The 15,850-nt window shown below is 55.2% G+C and overlaps 1 protein-coding gene across 2 annotated transcripts; it reads left to right on the top strand.

Annotated features, from left to right (window-relative positions):
* The first annotated feature begins 4,524 nt into the window (after nucleotides 1–4,524).
* SRD5A3 (steroid 5 alpha-reductase 3) lies at nucleotides 4,525–13,023 on the top strand. 2 transcript variants are annotated; one of them, XM_039913820.1, is made up of 5 exons: nucleotides 4,525–4,769; nucleotides 9,597–9,739; nucleotides 10,375–10,572; nucleotides 12,100–12,222; nucleotides 12,794–13,023. In XM_039913820.1, exons 1-5 carry the CDS (start codon nucleotides 4,591–4,593, stop codon nucleotides 12,946–12,948), a joined length of 798 nt encoding a protein of 265 aa, XP_039769754.1. In that variant the 5' UTR covers nucleotides 4,525–4,590; the 3' UTR covers nucleotides 12,949–13,023. The 2 variants fall into 2 exon arrangements, with proteins under 2 accessions (XP_039769754.1, XP_028932680.1); XM_029076847.2 differs by having other exon boundaries at nucleotides 12,586–12,938.
* The last annotated feature ends 2,827 nt before the right edge of the window (nucleotides 13,024–15,850 follow it).

Below are 15,850 nucleotides of genomic sequence, written 5' to 3'. Positions count from 1 at the left end.
CAAGCGCTCTGCAGTGCTCTGCATATAGTGCTCTACATATAGTGCTCTGCATATAGTGCTCTACAGTGCTCTGCATATAGTAGGCGCTCAATAAATACGACTGAATGAATGAATAATGCTCTGGGGTGGATGCAAACCCGTTAAAACCTCGGGACGCTTAAGCCGGAGTGAGCACGCAGACTCTCCCAACACGAATCAGGGAGTCCAAGCGGTTGTATTACACTCTCCCAGTGCTCCGCATACAGGGAGCGCTCATTAAATACCATTGATGACTTGCTTGATTTTATTGGGGAAAAAAAGAACCCCGCCAGGAAGAAATAAAGAGCTTTGGTGTCACCTACAGGTTATGGCCTAGATTTGCCGTGGATCACAGCGACTTCTCCTGTCCCCTCTCCTCAGAGTAAATCAACTGACCAATCCAAAAATGGTATTTATTGGGCGCTCCCGGCTCTGCCACTTGGCAGCTGCGTGACTGTGGGCGAGTCACTTCACTTCTCTCGGCCTCAGTTACCTCATCTGGAAAATGGGGATTAACTGTGAGCCTCACATGGGACAACCTGATGACCCTGTATCTCCCCCAGCGCTTAGCACAGTGCACTGCACATAGTAAGCGCTTAACAAATACCAACATTATTATTATTACTAAGTACTTGGGAGAGTACAACACAATTAGCAGACACGTTCCCCGCCCATAACGAGCTTAAAGTCTAGAAGGAGAGACAGTCATTAATATGAACCACTTCCAGAAAGCCAATATTAAATAATATTTATGTAGCACTTACTGTGTGCAGAGTCCTCGTAAAGCCCGGGCCTGGAAGTCAGAAGGTCATGGGTTCTAATCCCCGCTCTGCCACATGTCTGCTGGGTGACCTTGGGCAAGGCACTTAACTTCTCTGTGCCTCAGTCCCGTCATCTGTAAAACGAGGATTAAGACTGTGTTCGACCCGATTTCCTTGCTCTACCCCGGCGCTTCAACACTACCTGGTACGTCAAAGGCGCTGAACAAATACCACTGTTATTATTGTTATTATTATGATGATTATTAAATCCAGCAAACTGCTGTCATAAATTAATCAAGAGTACTGTTGAAAACTCTTGCCCCATCTGTAAAATGGGGATTGAGACTGTGAACCTTACATGGGGCAGGGACTGTGACCAACCCACCTATCTTCTATCTCCCCCGGAGTTTAGCACAGTGCCTGCACATAGTAAGCGCTTATAAATCAGAGAAGCAGCGTGGCTCAGTGGAAAGAGCCCGGGTTTAAGTCAGAGGTCGTGGGTTCTAATCCTGGATTGGCCGCTTGCCAGCTGTGTGATTCGCGATTCCATTTATTGCCATTGTTCTTGTCTGTCTCCCCCGATTAGACCGTAAGCCCGTCAAAGGGCAGGGACCGTCTCATCTGTTACCGATTTGTCCATTCCTAGCGCTTAGTACAGTGCTCTGCACATAGTAAGCGCTCAATAAATACTATTGAATGAATGAATGTGACATTGGGCAAGTCGCTTCACTTCTCTGGGCCTCAGTGACCTCCTCTGTAAAACGGGGATTAAAACCGTGAACCCCACGTGGGTCAACCTGATCGCCTTGTATCCCCCAGCTCTTAGAACAGTGCTTTGCAGATAGTAAGTGCTTAACAAATACCAACATTTATTTATTTTATAAATGCCATTATTGTTATCATTATTGGTATTATTATTATGAGGCCTGGAAGGAGCAGGGCACACGACTAGGGAAGTGAACCCTCGAAGGTCAGAAGGGGACGGTATCGGAACGGGGCTCCCTATAGGAAGTCGGCACAAATGGATGAGACGCGGCCAAAGTGCCGCACAGCGTGAAGCTCTAGATGGTAGACTGCAAGCTCTTCGAGGGCAGGGAACATGTCTTCCAACTCTGTTATATTGCTCTCTCCCAAGCACTCAGTCCAGTGCTCTGCACGGTAAGCGCTCAATAAAGACCATCGTGTTTGGGCATGGATTATCTCTGTTGCCCAATCTACCATTCCGCAGCGCTTAGTACAGTGCTCTGCACACAGTAGGAGCTCAACAAATACGATTAAATGAATGCTCTGCACACAGTAGGCGCTCACTAAGTATGATTGAACACGTGAATGCTCCGCACACAGTAGCCCGTTGCTGGGCAGATTGTCTCTATCTGTTGCCCAATTGACCATTCCAACCGCTTAGTACAGTGCTCTGCACACAGTAGGAGCTTAATAAAGTCGATTAAATGAATGCTTCGCACCCAGCAGGCGCTCAATAAGTATGAACACATGAATGTGCCGCACATAGTAGGTGCTCAGTAAGTACAACTGAACACATGAATGCTCCGCACACAATAGCCCACTGCTGGGCAGGGACTGTCTCTATCTGTTGCCCAACTGACCATTCCAAGCGCTCAGTGCAGTGCTCTGCACACAGTAGGAGCTCAACAAATACAATAAAATGAATGCTCCGCACACAGCAGGCGCCCAATAAGTACAGCTGAACGCATGAATGCTCCACACACAGTAGCCCGTTGCTGGGCAGTGATTGTCTCTACCTGTTGCCCAACTGACCATTCCAAGTGCTCAGTACAGTGCCCTGCACACAGTAGGAGCTCAATAAATACGATTAAATGAATGCTCCGCACACAGCAGGCGCTCAATAAGTACAACTGAACGCATGAATGCTCTGCACTCAGTAGACGCTCAATAAATACGACTTAACGCACGAACGCTCAGCACACAGTAAGTGCTCACTAAGTGGGCGAAAGCCCGAAGGGCCTGACGTGCGCGGCCCCGCGGAAACGTGACGTGCGCGGCCCCGCCGAACGTGCCGGCCTCTTTGTCGCCGCCTGGTGGAGACTGTGGGTCAGGCGCGGCCCCGCTGCCGCGTTTGTCGCCGCCTGGTGGAGACGGCAGGTCAACGCGGTGCGCGTCCCCACCGCCGTGTTTGTCGCCGCCTGGTGGAGGTCGCGGGTCAGTGCGGTGCGCGGCCCCGCCACCGTTTGTCGCCGCCTGGTGGAGGTCGCGGGTCAGCGCGGTGCGCGTCCCCGCCACCGTTTGTCGCCGCCTGGTGGAGGTCGCGGGTCAGCGCGGTGCGCGTCCCCGCCGCCGTGTTTGTCGCCGCCTGGTGGCGACGGCGGGTCAGCGCGGTGCGCGTCCCCGCCGCCGTGTTTGTCGCCGCCTGGTGGCGACGGCGGGTCAGCGCGGTGCGCGTCCCCGCCGCCGTGTTTATCGCCGCCTGGTGGCGACGGCGGGTCAGCGCGGTGCGCGTCCTCGCCTCCGTGTTTGTCGCCGCCTGGTGGAGACGGCGGGTCAGCGCGGTGCGCGTCCCCGCCGCCGTGTTTGTCGCCGCCTGGTGGAGACGGCGGGTCAGTGCGGTGCGCGTCCCCGCCGCCGTGTTTGTCGCCGCCTGGTGGGGACGGCGGGTCAGCGCGGTGCGCGTCCCCGCCGCCGTGTTTGTCGCCGCCTGGTGGAGACGGCGGGTCAGCGCGGTGCGCGTCCCCGCCGCCGTGTTTGTCGCCGCCTGGTGGAGGTCGCGGGTCAGTGCGGTGCGCGGCCCAGCCGCCGTGTTTGTCGCCGCCTGGTGGAGGTCGCGGGTCAGCGCGGTGCGCGTCCCCGCCGCCGTGTTTATCGCCGCCTGGTGGAGACGGCGGGTCAGCGCGGTGCGCGTCCCCGCCGCCGTGTTTGTCGCCGCCTGGTGGAGGTCGCGGGTCAGTGCGGTGAGCGGCCCCGCCGCCGTGTTTGTCGCCGCCTGGTGGAGACGGCGGGTCAGTGCGGTGCGCGGCCCCGCCGCCGTTTGTCGCCGCCTGGTGGAGGTCGCGGGTCAGCGCGGTGCGCGTCCCCGCCGCCGTGTTTGTCGCCGCCTGGTGGAGACGGCAGGTCAACGCGGTGCGTGTCCCCGCCGCCGTGTTTGTCGCCGCCTGGTGGAGGTCGCGGGTCAGTGCGGTGCGCGGCCCCGCCACCGTTTGTCGCCGCCTGGTGGAGGTCGCGGGTCAGCGCGGTGCGCGTCCCCGCCTCCGTGTTTGTCGCCGCCTGGTGGAGACGGCGGGTCAGCGCGGTGCGCGTCCCCGCCGCCGTGTTTGTCGCCGCCTGGTGGCGACGGCGGGTCAGCGCGGTGCGCGTCCCCGCCGCCGTGTTTGTCGCCGCCTGGTGGCGACGGCGGGTCAGCGCGGTGCGCGTCCCCGCCGCCGTGTTTGTCGCCGCCTGGTGGCGACGGCGGGTCAGCGCGGTGCGCGTCCCCGCCGCCGTGTTTGTCGCCGCCTGGTGGCGACGGCGGGTCAGCGCGGTGCGCGTCCTCGCCTCCGTGTTTGTCGCCGCCTGGTGGAGACGGCGGGTCAGCGCGGTGCGCGTCCCCGCCGCCGTGTTTGTCGCCGCCTGGTGGAGACGGCGGGTCAGTGCGGTGCGCGTCCCCGCCGCCGTGTTTGTCGCCGCCTGGTGGGGACGGCGGGTCAGCGCGGTGCGCGTCCCCGCCGCCGTGTTTGTCGCCGCCTGGTGGAGGTCGCGGGTCAGCGTGGTGCGCGGCCCAGCCGCCGTGTTTGTCGCCGCCTGGTGGAGACTTTGGGTCTGGCGGGTTGCGGCCCTGTGCGTTGCGGCCCTGTGCGGTGCGATGCGGGTGTGTGCGGGACCGGCGTGCCTGGTGTGGCTGGGGCTGGCGGGGGCCTTCCTTCTGGCCCTGGGGTTGGCCGGGAGCGGCCTGCCGTCCCCCGCCGCCTTCCACCACCTCCTCCGCTACGGCAAAACCTACAGCGGCCCCCCCAGGAGCCCTCGCACTCACGTCCCCAAGAGGTAACTAACTAGACGCCCCCTTCCCCCAGCCCGCACCCCCCTCCTCGCCCCCTTGGGCAACTCCTTTCCCTCCCTCTGGGTCTCAATGACCCCCTCCCCGAAATGGGGGCGAAGAGGGTCAGTCCCCCGGACGACGGGGACCCTGCCCAATCCAGCTGCCCCAGCGCTTAGAGCAGTGTCGGGAGCGGAGTAAGTGCTCAACCAGAAGGAGCAGGGGCTGGGCGGGCAGGGGTCGTGGGTTCTAATCCAGCGTCGTCCCTTTTCTGCTGGGTGACTTGGGGCCGGTCGCTTCACTTCTCTGGGCCTCAGTGACCCCGGCTGGAAAATGGGAGTGGGACCCCCTAATTGTCCTGTCTCCTCCCCAGCGCTTAGCACAGTGCTTGGCCCATAGTAAGCTTAACAAATGCCATCGTAACCGCCTGGGTGACTTGGGGCCGGTCGCTTCACTTCTCTGGGCCTCAGTGACCCCGGCTGGAAAATGGGGATGAAGACTGGGAGTCCCCACATGGGACCGCCTGATCGCCCTGACTCCTCCCCAACGCTTAGCACAGTGCTTGGCCCATAGTGAGCATTTAACAAATGCCATCGTTACCGCCCCTTGTCAGCTGGGTGACTTGGGGCCGGTCGCTTCACTTCTCTGGGCCTCAGTGACCCCGGCTGGAAAATGGGGGTGGAGACTGGGAGCCCCACGGGGGACCACCTGATCACCTTGTATCCTCCCCAGCGCTTAGAACAGTGCTTGGCACGTAGTAAGCGCTTAGCAAATGCCATCGTTATCATTATTATTATTATTCAATCTTTCAGTCGCAGTTATTGAGCCCTTACTGGGTGCAAGAGGCCTGTACTAAACTTTCATTCATTCATTAAATTGTATTTACTGAGCGCTTACTATGTGCAGAGCACTGTACTAAGCGCTTGGAATGGACAATTCGGCAACAGATAGAGACCATCCCTGCCCAATAACGGGCTCACAGTCTAAACGGGCGAGACAGCAAAGCAGAAGAGAACAAATAAACGCTTGGGAGAGGACAAGATCACAATAAATACAGGCACATTTCCTGTCCCCCAACGAGTTTACACTCTAGTGTGTCCCCCGGGGGGCAGAGAGCAGGCTTTCGTACACGAAAATATAATAAATACATTATATTGCCATTAATTATTATTATTACTACCGTGCACGATCAGCCCTCCCTCTGCTCCCGGAGGAGCTGCTTCTTTGGCAGCTGGACCCACCGGGGCCTGGAGCAGAAATTTACCTGCAATGAGCTGAGGGGGTTGATATATATCTATCATATATAGATATATATCATGTATATAGCTATATATCATATACAATAATATATATTATAGATATATCACATATATTATGTATGGTATATATCTATATATAGATATATATCGCATATAATCATATATATTATACAGCTATATATCATATCTATCATATATAGAGTAATATATATATTACTGTAAAAAATTCCCCAACAATCATCATTACTAGAAGCTTGTACACACTGCGAAGTGCCTTGGGGCATCTTCCACTTGCAGTGTCTCCTGAACTGCAGGAAACCTCATCCTGGCAGTCAGTGGCAAGTATTTATTGAGCGCTTACCGTGTGCAGAATTCTGTACTAAGCGCTCTGCATAAGCACCGGACTAAGTCCGGTCTCCTGCCACGTCTCACCGGGTCCCGGCTGAAAAAAAACCAAAACCCTCATCTCCTTCCAGGCCTTTCGAACAACAATCGTCCCTTCTCCGTCTTCTTGGAACCCGGCTCGTCTCCACCGAATTGGGGTGACCCCGGTCGGGGTGGGGTCCCCGGGGTGGTTCCCGGAAGATTGAACAAAACGCTTCTGTCACGGGGTCACGAGCGGAGCAGCCCGGCAGACAGTGGGAGGACTGTCCGGACTCCCCCCTCTTGGCCGGGGTCGTCCAAAAGATGCCCGGCCTAAAGGCGGGAGGCCGAAAAAGGCACCCCCCGACTGGTTTTACGGACTGGAGAATCACTATGGTCTAGTTGGGCCTGGGAGTCAGAAGGAGCTGGGTTCTAATTCTGACTCTGTCACTGTCTTTGTGACCTTGGTCAAGTTACTTCACTTCTTTGGGCCTCAATTTCCTCATCTGTAAAATGGGGATTAAGGAAGTGAGCCTGATGCGGGACATGGGGCTCACAAGCCAACCTGATTAGCTTGTTCTACCCCAGTGCTTAGTACAATGCCTGGCACATAGCGATATTCATATTAACATAATAATAATGTTGGTATTTATTAAGCGCTTACTATGTGCAGAGCACCGTTCTAAGCGTTGGGGGAGATACAGGGTAATCAGGTTGTCCCGCATGAGGCTCACAGTTAATCCCCATTTTACAGATGAGGTAACTGAGGCACAGAGAAGTGAAGTGACTTGCCCACAGTCACACAGCTGACGAGTGGCAGAGCCGGGAGTCAAACCCATGACCTCTGACTCCGAAGCCCAGGCTCTTTCCACTGAGCCACGCTGCTTCCCGTTTCACCATCTAGATGGTGAGCTCGTTATGGGCAGGGAACCCATCTGCTTATTCTATTGTATTCTCCCAAGTGCATAGTACTGTGCTGTGCACATAAGAAGTGCTCAATAAATATGATTTTTTTTTTAAAAGCACTGAAATACCATATAAAAACCACAGCAAGAAAGAGGGCTTCCCTCTGTCCACGCTATACCTCAGCCGTGCCGTCTCAGAAGCAAAAGGCCCCTTCAATCCACCAAACGCGTGGAGATTCACTTGGGCTCCTTTTTTGTTTTTTATGGTATTTGTTAAGCGCTTACTATGTGCCAGGCACTGTTCCAAGCCCTGGGGTAGACACAAGGTGACCAGGTTAGACACAGTCCCCGTCCCGTATGGGGCTCACAGCCCCAATCTCCACTCTACAAATGAGTGAACTGATGCCCGGAGAAGTGAAGTGACTTGTCCAAGGTCACCCAGCGGATACATAGCAGAGCTGAGATTAGAACCCAGCTCCTTCTGTCTCCCGGACCATACTCTAGCTACAAGGCCACGATCTGCTGCTGCCGCTGTTCAGATTTCAAACGGCCCCCAGAACAGCACCCTGTGACCCACAGGCTGCGGCGGTCAATCCGTCCATGCTATTTATTGAGCGCTTAAGGTGGGCGGACTACTGTGCTAAGCACTTGGGAGAGTACAACAGAGTTGGTAGACACGTTCCCTCCCCTCAAAGAGCTTTCAGTCTGGGGGTGGGGGGTGGACGGTGTAAATAAGTTAGGGAGGGGGACGTAAATGCTGGAGGCCGGTGGTGAAAAAAAGGAGTCAGGGCGACGCAGAAGGGAGAGGGAGAAGAGGAAATGAGGGATTAGTGGGAGAAGGCTTCTTGGAGGAGGAGGAGATGTGCCTTCGATAAGGGTTTGAGGGAGGGGAGAGAGACGGCCTGCCCGATATGAAGAGGGAGGGCGGACAGAGGCAGGACGTGGGCGAGAGGTCGGCGGTGAGATAAGACGGGATCGTGGCCCAGAGAGCAGGTTGGCATTAGAGGAGCGAAGTGTGCGGGCTGGGTCGGAGTAGGAGAGCAGCGAGGTGAGGTAGGAGGGAGAGAGGGGATCGAGGGCTTTGATGCTACAAACCGGTCTTGGACTCGCCCTGGCCTGCCCAGAATCAATCTCGGGGTCAGTACGGGGTTCGGGTGGCGGGGGGTGTGGGCCCCCCTGGGACCCTCGCTTCCCTCCGGCCTGGAGTTCAGCTCAGGACCTCGAGATAGCCTGCCCCGGACGGGGATTTACAAAGGGGAATACCATCCCTTGGAAGCCGCTTGAAGGTAAATTCGACCCCACCGGTCAGGCTGGGAGCTTTAAGCGTTTCCCGGTTGTAACGATAATTTTAGTAATCATGAATTCATTCATTCAGTCATATTTATTGAGCGCTTAGTGTGTGCAGAGCACTGGACTGAGCACTTGGGAGAGTCCCCTACAACAACAGACACATTCAGTCGTAAAGATTACTGTAATATTAGGAGCATTAAGTGCTTATTTTGTGCCTAGTCCCACGGGGGGCTCAGTGTAAGGGGAGGGGGAACAGGTATTCATTTATTCATCCATTTACTCAGTCATATTTATTGAGTGCTTGCTGTGTGCAGAGCACTGTACTAAGCAGTTGGGAGAGTACAATTCAACCATAAAGACACCCTCCCTGCCCCCAGTGAGCTTAGAGTCTAGAGGGGGAGGCAGACATTAATATAAATAAATAAATGACAGATATGGACATATCGCTGTGGGGCTGGGAGAGGGGGATGCATGAAGGGAGCGGGTCAGGGCGATGCAAAAGGCAAGAGGAGAGGGAAGGAAGGCGTAGTCAGGGAAGGCCTCTTGGAGGAGATGGGCCTTCAGTAAGGCTTTGAAGGGGGGGAGAGTCATTGCCTGTGGGATACAAGGAGGCGGGGCGTTCCAGGCCACCAGCACGATGCGGGCGAGGGGTCGGCGGTGAGATAGATGAGAGCAACGTAAAGTGAGAAGGGTAGCGCAAAGTACAGTGCCTGGCACATAGTAAGCGCTTAATACCATTTAAAAAAGGAAAATCCCCATTTTACAGATGAGAAAAGCGAGGCCCAGAGAAGTAAAACAAGGTAGGGCATAGGGAGCGCTTAAAAAACGCCTCAATTATCTTCACCCTACAGAAGCTGCAGCTCATTGTGGACAGGGAATGTGTCTGATGTATTATTATATTATACTCTCCCAAGCACTTAGCACAGTGCCTGGCACACAGTAAGCACTTAAATGCCACAATTATTACTTATCATTATTAATAACGGTGCCCACACCCTGCCCTGCCTGTTGCCCCCAGATGGTTTTCCCACTTCTACATCGTGTCGGTGCTGTGGAATGGCTTCCTGCTCCTGTGCCTTGCCCGGGCCCTGTTCCTGGCACGCCCACTCCCGGCCTGGCTCCACCATCTGCTCGGGGCCCTCGGGGAGGGCCGGGGCCAAGGTACGTCCCACCCCCGGTCCCGTCCGCTAGCGCCCCTCCCAGAGTCACCCTCCAGCCCCGTGGCGCGATGACGTGTCTAGACTGGTCTTCCACGCACATTGGCACGGCCAGACTGGTCTTGCACTCTAGGGGCTTCATCTGTGGGATTCAGGTGACTAGTACAGCGTTCAGCACGCAGGAGGCAGCCAGTCCAGCGCTTAACATGCTGTAGGCACCCAGCACATTGCCTACTTAGAGTAGGTGCTCGATAAATACTACGGTTTCGGGTTTCCCCACTCCTCAAGAACCTCCAGTGGTTGCCCACCCACCTCTACATCAAACAGGAAAGTCCTCACCGTCGGCTTTAAAGCCGTCCATCCCCTCGCCCCCTCCTACCTCACCTCGCTCCTACTCCAGCCCAACCCGCACCTCCGCTCCTCTAATGCCAACCTTCTCACCGTCCCTCCGTCTCATCTATCTCACCGCCGACCCCTCGCCCACATCCTGTCCTCGCCTCTAGATTTAAGCTGGTTGTGGGCAGGGAAGGTGTCTGTGTTGCGTTCCAGTCTCCCAAGCGCTCGGAACAGTGCCCCGCAGGCAGTAAGCGCTCAGTAAATAGGACGGGTCGACGTCGGTGGTGGGCTTTTCCTGGGCAGGGGATGAGCTGCACCTGTCGGGGTTCCTGGTCCTGGCGTGTCTGTGGCTGCACAGCTGCCGGCGTCTGTTCGAGTGTCTCCGCGTCAGCGTGTTCTCCCAGGGCCTGATGCACGTGGTGCATTACGCCTTCGGCCTCGTCTACTACGTGATCGTGGGCCTGACGGTGCTCTGCCAGGTGCCCCCCGCAGACGTCAACGGTGAGTGGCGGCCGGTGGCCGGCCCGGGCCTCGCTCCCGGGCAGTTTCTCAGTCCGTCGTATTTATTGACCACTTACTAGGTGCAGGGCGCTGTACTGAGCGCTTTTGGGAGAGTACAAGTGTCTTCCCCCACTGGACTGTAAACTCGTTATGGGCAGGGAACGTGTCTGCTGCTTCTGCTGTATTGGACTCTCCCAAGCTCGTAGTACAGGGCTTGGCGCACGGAAAGAGCACGGGTCTGGGAGTCAGAGGGCCTGGGTTCTAATCCCCATGTCTGCTGGGTGACCTTGGGCAGGTCATTTAACTTCCCTGGGCCTCAGTTCCCCCTCCGGTGAAACGGGAATCGAGACCGTGAGCTCCATGTGGAACGGGGACTGTGTCCAACCTGAGCATTCATTCAGTTGTAGTTATTGAGTGCTTACTATGTGCAGAGCACTGTACTAATGTCTCTACCTCCTCACTTCGTGCTTAACAAATACCACAGTTATTATTATTACTAATAGTAAATACCGTTGAATTAGTACAACAGAGTAAGATATGTTCCCCGTCCACAGTGAGCATCCAGTCTAGAGGGGGAGGCAGACATTAATATCAGTAATTTATCATTTAAAGATCTGTACATAAGTGCTGTGTGGCCGAGGGTGGGGCAAATATCAAACATTCGAAGGTCAAAGATCAAAGGGCATGGAGGACACAGAAGGGAGAGGGAACCGGGGTAAAGAGGGCTTAATCAGGGAAGGCCTCTTGGAGGAGGTGGGGGCATCTGGCAGGGGCACCGACAGATGCCACACCAAGGGACAGGGGAGGCCCAAAATAGTGATAATAATGATCATTTTGGTATTTATTAAGCCCTGACCGTGAGCCAGGAACTGTTCCAAGTACGGGGCAGATACAAGATAGTCGAGTTGGACACAGTCCCTGTCCCACAGAGTGCTCCCAGTCTTAATCCCCATTTTCTAGATGAGGAAAATGAGGCCCAGAGGAGTTGAGTGACTTGCCAAGGATTTGAACGCCGGTCCCAGGCCTGTGATCTATCCACTAAGCCACGCTGCTTCTCCATAATAATTCCTTGGCATTCTATAGCGCTTTTATCGTGAAAGCGCTCTCGTATTATTCCAACCCTCACAACAACCCTGTGAGGTAGGGAGACACGGCGACAGCCCTGGGCGTGGTTTGTGTTTCCTGGTCAGGGACTCTCCCCCACCATCAAAGCTCTATTGAAGGCGCATCTCCTCCAAGAAGCCTTCCCTGATTAAGCTCCCCTTTCCTCTTCTCCCACTCCCTTCTGCGTCGCCCTGACTTGCTTCCTTTATTCATCCCCTCCTCCCAACCCCCAGCACTTAGGCTCCTCTCTGTCATTTATTTATTTCTATTCATGTCTGTCTCCCCCTCTAGACCGTCAGCTCGATGTGGACAGGGAATGTGTCTGTTTATGGTTGAATTGTACTCTCCTAAGCGCTCAGTGCAGTGCTCTGCCCACACAGTAAGCGGCTGAATGAATGACCGTGCTGTTGGTGCTTTCCGCAGGGAAGGGGCTGCTGATGCAAGCCCGCTGGTACCACGTGCTCGGCCTGATGATGTACGTCTGGTCATCCGTCCACCAGCACCGGTGCCACGTCATCCTCGCCGACCTCAGGAAGAACCCTTCCGGTGAGGTGGCCCGGCGTCCCCGGTCCCAGCGTGGAAACCGTTGGGGTGGTGCGGGGTTCGAGTTGGGAGTCAGAGGACGTGGGTTCTAATCCCGGCTCTGCCGCGTGTCTGCAGCGTGACCTCGGGCAAGTCACTTCACTTCTCTGTGCCTCAGTCCCCTCGTCTGGAGAAAGGGGATTAAGACCGTGACCCCCTCGTGGGACAGGGACCGCGTCCAACCCGATCAGCTCGTATCTACCTCGGTGTTAACGGCGGTTGGCACGAAGAAAGTGTTTAACAAATGCCATTATTATTAATATTACTGTAGTTTAACAATAAGACGGACACATTCCCTGCCCAATCACGGAATTTTCCCCTTCCCAGGCAAGGTGATCCACCTGAGCTACCGCATCCCGTGCGGAGACTGGTTCGAGTGGGTGTCCTGCCCCCACTACCTGGCGGAGCTGCTCATCTACGGCTCCTGGGCCGTCACCCTGGGCTTCTGCAACCTCACCTGGTGGCTGCTGGTTCTCTACGTGCTGTTCAACCAGGCCCTGGCCGCCATGCTGACCCACGACTTCTACCTCAGCAGGTTCCACTCCTACCCGAAGGAGCGCCGGGCCTTCCTCCCCTTCATCTTCTGAGTCACCCCCGCCGGGACGGCCCGGTGGAGCGGCTGCCGGCGAAGGAGAGAAGCCGGGAACCCCCGCCGCCTCCCAGAGACGGGCCGGTCAGTCGGTCGCATGATAACGGTGGCATCTGTTAAGCGCTCGCTATGTACCGAGCGCTGTTCTAAGCGCTGGGGGAGATACAAGGTCCTCAGGTGGTCCCGCGTGGGGCTCACTGACTTCATCCCCGTTTGACAGATGAGGTCACTGAGGCACAGGGAAGTGAAGTGACTTGCCCAGAGTCACACAGTCGATACGTGGCGGAGCAGGGAGTAGAACCCACTACCTCTGACTCCCAAGCCTGGGCTCTTTCCACTAAGCCACTAAGCGCTTGGGGGCGTACAGTACACGTACATACAGTGCAGTACTACAGTACATACAGACACGTTCCCTGCCCACAGCGAGCTTCCAGTCTACACGGGGAGAGAGAGAGACATTAATAGAAATAAAGGATAGATACGGATTAAGACGCTAAGCTCACTGTGGGCAGGGAATATGTCTCTTTATTCTATTAGACTCTCCCTAGCATTTAGTACAGTGCTCCGCATACAGTGAATGTACAGTAAATTTAACTGGTTGACTGACGGAGAGCAGGACCCGGCAGTAGGGACACCCTATGCCCCCACTTCTTCCCCCCACGCATGAGCATTTCTCCCGACACGCTGTCTCCAGAGAAGCTCGCGGGGTCCGACTGACGCCCCCTAAATTCTCTGCCAACGCACACGAGGGAAAGCACGCACATGGCAGAGTCGTCGGGTGGGTCCTATCCGCTCTGTGACTTCAGCCAAGCCCCGGGGTCTCGGTTTCCTCGTCTGTAAAACGGGGAGAATGAAACCGGCCTACCTCAGAGGTGGAGGGCAGGGGCACCGACGGCCAACGAAGAGCCACGTCGGGTCCTGTCGTTCGTCGTCCCGACGTTCTTGGTACACTTCCGCTGGGCAACTGCAGTGGATGGCAGATTTGACTTCTGTCATTTCATAGGATAATTATGCTCCGGCCTACATATTCCACTGAGCCAATGTGAATTTGCCTAGGGACTCTTACAATAAAGCCAATAATTTTGTAGCCTTTGTCCCGGTGGTCAACTCGCTGTTCACGTCGAGGGGTCTGTAGGGACCAAGCAGAAGCAGGAAAATAAATCCCACGTGAATGAATCTGGACCCGTCCGTTTTGAAACCAGAATCGGCGGTTGCCTGCGGTTTGGGGGGTGGGTTTAAAACCCAGAGGTGCTCGCCCCTGGAACTTTATTCCGACAGCTTCGAGCATGTGCACTGGTAGTTACTGGTGTCGGCGCACACGTTCTGAGCCTGCGAGGTGGAAGTCTGCGTGCCCGATCCACTACGGACCCTCTGCTGACACATCCCACACCAAAGGAGAAGTTGCATGGCCTAGTGGAAAGAGCGTGGGCTTGGGAGTGTCAGAGAACCTGGGGTCTAATCCTAGCTCTGCCACTTGTCTGCTGTGTGAGTGCGGGCAAGTCACCTCACTTCTCTGTGCCTCAGTTTCCTAATCTGTAAAAATGGGGATTCGATACCTGTTCTCCCGTCTACTTAGATCGCGAACCCTGTGTGGGACAGGGACTGTGTCTGACCTGATTACCTTGTATCTTACCCAGTACTTAGGAGAGTGCAATTTTTTTTCATTTTCATTTATATTTGGTAAGCACTGACTTTGTGCCAGGCACTGGGGTAGATACAGAATAATCAGGTTGAGCACGATCCGTGTCTTACATGGGGCCCCCAGCTTTAATCCCCATTTTAACTGAGGCCCAGAGAATAATAATAATAGTGATATTTGTTAAGTGTTTACTATGTGCCAGGCACCGTACCAAGCGCCGGGGTGGATCCGGGCAAATTGAGTTGCACACAATCCCTGTCCCCTTGGAGGCTCACAGTCTCAATCCCCCTTTTACAGAGGAAGTCACTGAGGCTCAGAGAAGTGATATGACTTGCCCAAGGTCACAGAGCAGACAAGTGGAGGAGAGGAAATAGAAACCAGGTCCTCTGATTCCCAGGCCCGGGCTCTTTCCACTAGGCCACGCTGCTTCTCACGCTTTGTGCTTGATACACAGTGATTAAGAAATATTATCATTGCAATAATAATAATAGTGAAAAATGGGCATGGGTCCCCAGAGGATTAGGGGTAGATGCCCCCCGAACAGTGTGGATGGGCTTCCTAGAGTTTACGGGCCCCGGGGCGGGCCTCACTAGCCGACCCACAGACTTAATGTCCCGTGGCCTGGGCTCAGATCCCAAGCCTCCCTGTGCCTCCGTGAACCCGGCCTTGTGGCTGAACGAGGTTCCAGAGAAGTGTTTCTCCCTGACAAAGATGCTATTGTAGCCACCCGCTTTCTGCGGGGTCATAAGCGGATGTGGAGAAGGAAAAGGAAGATCTCATTCCCTCACCTGGATGCCCACGTGCTCTCAGGTGCCGCCACCCTTCGCCCCAAGAAGAGTTTTCCTGCCTGGAGACCCCTTTACCTGTTCAACGGTTCACACCTAGGTGAGGTTGAGCTCTGGGGCTCTGGCTTTCTGTGGAAGGGGCCGACTTTACTGCAAACAGGTGGCCTGGGGTTCACACACCAGGGCAGGGGTCTAATATCTCAGTTGTGCTGTCTTAAGCGCTTAGTACAGTGCCCTGTACAGAGTATGCATTTCATAAATACTACAGATTGATTGGTCGGTGTAAAATACAGAGCCAAGAGCTGGGGAGACCAGAGAATCGGGTTGGACACAACCACTGCCCCACCCAAGCTCCCAATCTACGAAGTCGGTGGTATTTACTGAGCGTTTACTGTGCGCAGAGCTCTATAGTAAGCGCTTGGGAGAGTACGGCATTCACTCAATCGTATTTATTAAGCGCTGGGGGCGTAGCACTGTACTAAGCACCTGAGAGAGTACAACAATAAAGTGACATTCTCTGCCCACAACGAGCTCACAGTAAAACAAGAAACCGACACATTGCCTGCCTACAACCAGCTT

The sequence above is a fragment of the Ornithorhynchus anatinus genome, chromosome 12 (genome assembly GCF_004115215.2).
Source record: "Ornithorhynchus anatinus isolate Pmale09 chromosome 12, mOrnAna1.pri.v4, whole genome shotgun sequence".
Taxonomy (NCBI): domain Eukaryota; kingdom Metazoa; phylum Chordata; class Mammalia; order Monotremata; family Ornithorhynchidae; genus Ornithorhynchus; species Ornithorhynchus anatinus.
Note: the sequence above shows the minus strand (reverse complement) of the source record. Positions and strands in the feature narration are given on the sequence as shown.